The sequence below is a fragment of the Colobus angolensis genome, unplaced genomic scaffold, assembly GCF_000951035.1.
Source record: "Colobus angolensis palliatus isolate OR3802 unplaced genomic scaffold, Cang.pa_1.0 Scaffold10, whole genome shotgun sequence".
NCBI lineage: Eukaryota > Metazoa > Chordata > Mammalia > Primates > Cercopithecidae > Colobus > Colobus angolensis.
The window spans coordinates 21,532,379-21,538,881 of NW_012110919.1; the positions used below are offsets into that span (position 1 = coordinate 21,532,379).

General features: G+C 40.6%; 1 protein-coding gene across 3 annotated transcripts in view; it reads left to right on the forward strand.

The window, feature by feature from the left end:
- IFT81 (intraflagellar transport 81) overlaps window positions 1-6,503 on the forward strand; it is a 100,657-nt gene that overhangs the window by 55,146 nt on the left and 39,008 nt on the right. For all 3 annotated transcript variants that reach the window (XM_011936303.1, XM_011936297.1, XM_011936310.1), the window contains exon 12: window positions 1,733-1,882. In XM_011936303.1, coding sequence (XP_011791693.1) covers window positions 1,733-1,882 — 150 coding nt within the window. The remainder of the gene's footprint in view (window positions 1-1,732; window positions 1,883-6,503) is intronic.

Here is a 6,503-nt window from a genome sequence, read left to right on the forward strand (position 1 = left end):
CTCCTCCCCTCCCCTCTCCTCTGCTCTCTTCTTTTCTTTTCTTTCAAGATTGAGTCTCACTCTGTCGTCCAGACTGGAGTGCAGTGGTGTGATCTCAGCTCACTGCAACCTGTGCCTCTGGGTTCAAGCGATGCTCTTGCCTCATCCTCCTTTTAGTAGAGATGGGGTTTCACCATTGAAGGAGGGGCAAGCACCATGTTGGCCAGGCTGGTTTCGAACTCCTGACCTCAAGTGATCCAACCATCTTGGCCTCCCAAAGTATTGGGATTACAGGCGTGAGCCCCCACACCCAGCCTTGAATTCCTTTAAATATTATACTACTTTGTTTGCTCTTCCAAACTCTAGTTGGTATTACTTAATGGGGTGTTTCCATTAGAGTTGTAACTTTTTTCCATTATTAGTTATAACTTTGATATCATGGGTAGGTAAATAGATAAATTAGATAACTATGAGTTTTCACTAACTTGGGATATTCTTAGCTTTTTAACATTTGGAATGGGTACCATCCCAGTGTCTCAGATGTCTGATAGCAATATATAGTCACAGTACATTTCTTAAGTGATAAATAGTAGCCACGAGTGTTGATGGTTCTGGTTGGCTATATTAGTCCCAGTAGTCCAATGGACTGCTACCAAAATAGTACAGTACATGAGATATACCGTGATAAAACCACAACCAGAATTGTGGTCATTATCTCCTCCTTTTTCTTCTTTTTTAAACCTTTTTATTTTTATAAGATTGTGTTTCTGTTTTCCTAATCCTTATTTGTAAAGTCTAAAATGAATAACTTTTATATAAGGATTTAGAATATTTAAGGCCAGGTACGGTGACTCATGCCTGTAATCCCAGCACTTTGGGAGGCCAAGGCGGGTGAATCACTTGAGTCGAGGACTTCAAACCAGCCTGGGTAACATAGTGAAATCCCATCTTTACAAAAAATGCAAAAATTAGCCAGGCGTGTTGCTCTGCACCTGGGGGCCTCCTACTCAGGAGGATGAGGCAGGAGAATTGCTTGAGCCCAGGAGGTTAAGGCTACAATGAACTGTGATCCCACCACTGCACTACAGCCTGGGCAACAGAGCAAACCCTATCTCGAAATATATATATATATACATGCACACATATATATACACACATAAATATTTTATATGTATACATATACATATACACATAATATATACATATATATGTACATATGAGTCAAACAATTAAAAACAAAATATTTAAACACTCTGGGTGACAGAGTGAGATTTGATCTCAAAAAAATAAATAAATAAATTCAGGAATTCATTTGGTAAGTACTGTTTATTATCTATTACGTATTAGGCACTGTACCAGATACAGAGGATACAATGCAGAGTTGCTTAGAGCAAGATACTTGCAGGTCCTGCCCTCATCAAGCTTAAGGAATAGTGGGGAAAACAAATACTGAACTGAAATTTAAAATGGTGGCAGTCGTTACACAGAACTGAATAGGCTCTGCAAATAAGTAACAGGAGTTTAACCTGGGTAGGGATGAAGACAGGAAGGTGGGGTTTGAGAAGTTTTCTAATAAAACTAAATTATTAAGTTATTATGTAATTATATAAAGTCTTAAAACGAAATTATATATGTGTGACACATGTTGGGAAGTAGAAAAGAAAAAATGTTAATACATTGAGTTTATACAGATGTATGATATTTAGCTACTACTTTTCTACTCATTGGATTATATACTGTGTTTCTTTTACAGTTCAAACGATATGTCAGTAAACTTCGAAGCAAGAGTACAGTTTTCAAAAAGAAACATCAGATAATAGCTGAACTTAAAGCTGAATTCGGTCTTTTGCAGAGGACTGAAGAACTTCTTAAGCAACGTCATGAAAATATTCAACAACAATTGGTAATATGGTATTTTCTTGGGCTACTATAAATACAAATGCCAGGAGATTTATGGGTTACAGCTTTATACTGAGGTCATTGTTTTTACTGGAAAAATCATAAAAGTATTACTTTTCTCTGATTAATTACAGACATGTCATATAAGTTGATTCATTTATTTTTAATGTAGCAGTAAGCACTGGCTTTTGTGTGTGTGCTGACTTTGGGGTTATTAATAGAATAACTTGAATTCCAAGTAGGTTTTTTCTTTTGGTTAGTTAATATGAGTAAAATTATCATACCAAGTGAGTGACTGTAAAATTTTTTTTTTTATCATGGCCTGCTGGGCAGGAATTTCTAAGCAGCCACTTCCAAGAAGCTTTAGAAAGAAATATCCAGGAAAGTGCTGTGTGGAAGTCTGCTTCCAGGCTTATTCCTTATGTGTTTGTGCCTTAGTTGTCTGAGAAGAGTTAAACCCAAAGTAGTCCAACAGCAAGGTTGTTCTAATTGTGGATGCCAGTTCCTCAGGGTTTTCTTCATTTGGCTTTTATTTTTTCTTTCACCAATGGGGAAACTGTTTCATCTGGGTGCTGGTTTACCAGCTAGCAATAATCTGGTAGAGGTAAGTGGAATTTCAACCTATTGTGTTTCCTTTTAACTGGCAATATGAACTGTCTCATGCTGATGAATATTATTTGCTTTTAGGGAACTTAAGGTTGAAAATTTACTGTGAATCAACATGGATTCTAACAGCACTAACTTTAAAACTGATAGTAGTAACTACATTATTGTTTACTTCAAAATATTTTCTAATTTCTATTATTTCTTTGACCTTTTGGTTATGGCTTAAAATCAAACATTTGGGGGATTTTCTAGTTACCTTTCTATTATGAATTTCTAGGTTATTTTCATTGTGACCAGAGAGCACACTCTGATTTCAGTCCTGTGAAATTTGTAGTCTTGCATTATGGCCCAGCGTATGGTCTGTTTTGGTAATTGTTTCATGTGCAATGAAAGGAATGTATATTCTGCAGTTGTTGGGAATAGTATTCATTTTTTTTTTTTTTTTTTGAGATGGAGTCTTGCTCAGTCACCTAGGCTGGAGTACAGTGGTGCGATCTCAGCTCACTGCAAGCTCCACCTCCCAGGTTCATGCCGTTCTCCCGTCTCAGCCTCCCGAGTAGCTGGAACTACAGGTGCCCACCATCACGCCTGGCTAATTTTTCGTATTTTTAGTGGAGATGGGGTTTCATCGTGTTAGCCAGGATGGTCTTGATCTCCTGACCTCGTGATTCGCCCACCTTGGCCTCCCAAAGTGCTGGGATTACAGGCATAAGCCACTGCGCCCGGCTGGGAATAGTATTCTAAGTATGTCAATTCAGTCAGTATGTTAGCCATGATATTCACATCTTCTATATTCCTGTTGATTTTTTGTCTGCCTGTTCCATCAGTTACTGAGATAAGTGTGTTAAAAATCTCTAACTATAATTATTGCTTTGTTGCTTTTTTTAGTTCCATCAGTTTTTGCTTTATATTTTTTTCTTAAGTTGGGTTCCTAGAAGCAGAGCTCAAGAAGGGAATTCTTTGTGCTAGTGATTTATTGAGGGAGTACCTTCAGAAGGAGGAGAGTGAGGGAAGCAGATGAAGCAACAGAAAAAAGCCAAGCAAGAAAAAGACATGGTCTGAACTGGAGTTGGCTTCATTCTGATCCCATGATCAACTTTGGAACAAGTTGCACTGGAGTTGATTCCACCTTGATGCAAGGGGGCTGGCCTTTTGTACCGCATGGCAATCAGTCATTTGGCTGTGGTCAGGTGTAACCTCTTAGGTGAGACACCTCCCATTTGGCTGAGGGCACTCTCTGGAGAAGAGTGTAACTATGAGCTATTTAGCAGTCAACACTCATAACAGTTTGCAAATGAGGTCTGAGTGGGGCACCAGCAACATCTACTACAGTTCACCCCTTGCACTAGTAGAATCTACTTGTTTGTCGCATTAAATTTACTCCACCCAGCTATAGCTTCTATAGGATTCTGGTTGGTCACAATTTCTAGGAAAACTTATAGGAGAAAGATTAGAGAGACAAATGGAAACTCTCACTGCTACATTTGGTTCCAAGGACATAACTGATATTCAAATCTCCTTCCTTTACTGTCTATTCTAGACTTCCCTCACCTCAGCTAGCACCTCTTCTGGTTTCGATGACTTACTTGGTGGGATGACCCAGTTCCTTATCCTTGAGAAGTGTGAGACTCTAGTAATCATGCCCTTACCAGACCATGGTTGCTATACTTCCCCATTTACAGTTAAAACTGGGCATGGGAATACTAAGATATGCCCTAATGGATCATCTGAGTCCTAAATATATTTCTTTCTGTCCCTATTATATAGCAGCATCTATATAGCCTTATGATATCCTGCTTTCTTTGCCTGCTATCCTGTCGACATGAGGAGCCCAAGTGACCAGATGGTAGTCAGAACATTAAATGTCAAGGGCCTCTTAATGTGCCTTCTGATGGAAGCATGCCCACTCTGGCAACCGGAACACCTATACCCACAGAGCCTAAAGTTGTCTGGAAGGGAAGCATAATTCCCTAAAGTGGATCAATGGGGATCGTGGTTAGTGGTGACACCTATGCTTTCATCTCATGGTTCTGAGACCTATGCTTTCTGTTGGGAACATAGCACCATATCATGGGCATTGGTTTAAGGTGTATACCCCATCCTAAAGGTAGAACTCGTTTTCATAGGCCATCCAGTTCCAAGCTGGGGCCTTACGTTTAAGACACTGGTCCACTATTCTGTGAGGCCATCAGCTTTCTAGATAGTGTAGTATGTGGTAAAATTACTGAATTATATGGTCATATGAAAGCTATCATACTTCCTTTGCTGTAAAGTGTATCCCTTGGTTTGAGGTGATATTATGTGAGATTCTACATCAGTAGACTGAATGCTCTTGGCCCTTGGATAGTACTGCTGGCTGAAGTACAATGGGCAAGAAAGACAAACCTATACCCAGAATATGGATCAGTCCCATTAAGGATGAAATGTCACCCTTTTCAGGGCAGAAAGAGTCTGATGTTATTAAATTGCCACAAAATAGGGGGTTAGTTTCCTCAAGGGATGATTCCATACCCAGAGCTCAGGATTGGTCCCTGTTGCTGGCGGGTCAGACGTTTGATACTGGCAGTAGCTAGATGAGCATGGATGAGAGAGTGCCCATGCTGTTTGGCTCATACATAACTTCCATCTCTACCAACAAAGCCATTCTGTTTGTGAGTCCATTGTTTAAGCACTGTGTGGGCCAACGTCAGAGGCTGGCTGACATCTGCTGGCCAAATCATCCTTTCCACTTAGTTGTTCAGTGCCCCTTCTGCAGTGGACATTTTCCAGTTTCCATGTAGTGAAAAGATCTTTATACTTAGTGCCTACACCCATAGGTTCATCCACATGCCTCTTTCCTGGACCTCCTTGTCCTTGCTGTCTTGCATCTTCCAGGGCCTTGACCAACAAGCTGAGCCATTTGCCACTGCCCAGAGGATACAGGATAATCTGGGGATTCAAGGTTCTTAAGTGGGTCTATCCATATACCCCCATCCCAGACTCAGCACCCTTTTTCTTCTCTGTCAGGGCCCTGACTTTGGCATGGAATTTGCCTAGACTAAGAATTCAACTTTCTCTGGAGTTTTGCCAGTCTTAAAATTAAGTCCTGTGCCTGGTTTTCAGCTCCCTCTGCCCTTTAGCCATGGGAAATGAGGGTTTCTTTAAAGCCCTTAAGGAGGTTCTCTAACTTGATCACTTTGCTTTAAATTACAAATTAATGGATTTGAGCCTGTTATCTCTTCAACCATCAGTGGAGATTAGTGATAGCCACCCCAATTCCATAGTCCTTATAGTTACTATTTCTCCTCAAATGCCAGAAACATTACACTGTCTAGTACATCTTTGTATCAGTTCAGATCCTCCAAGAAGCAGACATTGAGATGGGATTACATGTACAAGAGATTTATTGAAGGACACACTTATGAAGGATAAAGGGAAGGGAGCAGGAGGAGGCAGGGAAAGCCTTCAGGCTCTGATCCAGGTCTGACACCTGTGAAAGGAGAGGGCAAAGGAATGAAGATTGGGTAGAAATAGCCTCAAACTTCAGCACAACTCTGAGAAAGTTTTGGTCAGGTTAATGAAGAGTTCCTGAGCCAGTCATCTATTAAAGGAGTCCCTTGTCAGGCAGGACTGGGCCAACACTAGTACTACTGCTGTGCTCAGTCATTGGCTGAGAGCAGCTCCAGGGAAGCATAGTGTTGGTGCAAACATGGTGATGAACCCAAAGGGGCAGCAGCTATGGATATCAGTCAACTCTGTTCCCCTCAGCCAACTCTCTTGAAAGCAATCTGAGCCATAAAATTTTGCTGGCCACTACAATCCCCATCCACCTGTATTATTCCCCAATTCACCACAAGTGAAAGTCTTATTAGTTGCACTGCTACAACATGCCCGGGACTGTCAGTACTCTACCTGCCACAGTGATAGAGTCCTTAGTTCCATTTAGCCAGTGAGTGATTGCACTCTAGTGCTTATGCCAGAGATTATAATATATACCCTTGACTGATTACAGTCTTCACTAATTTTTTTTTTTTTTTTTT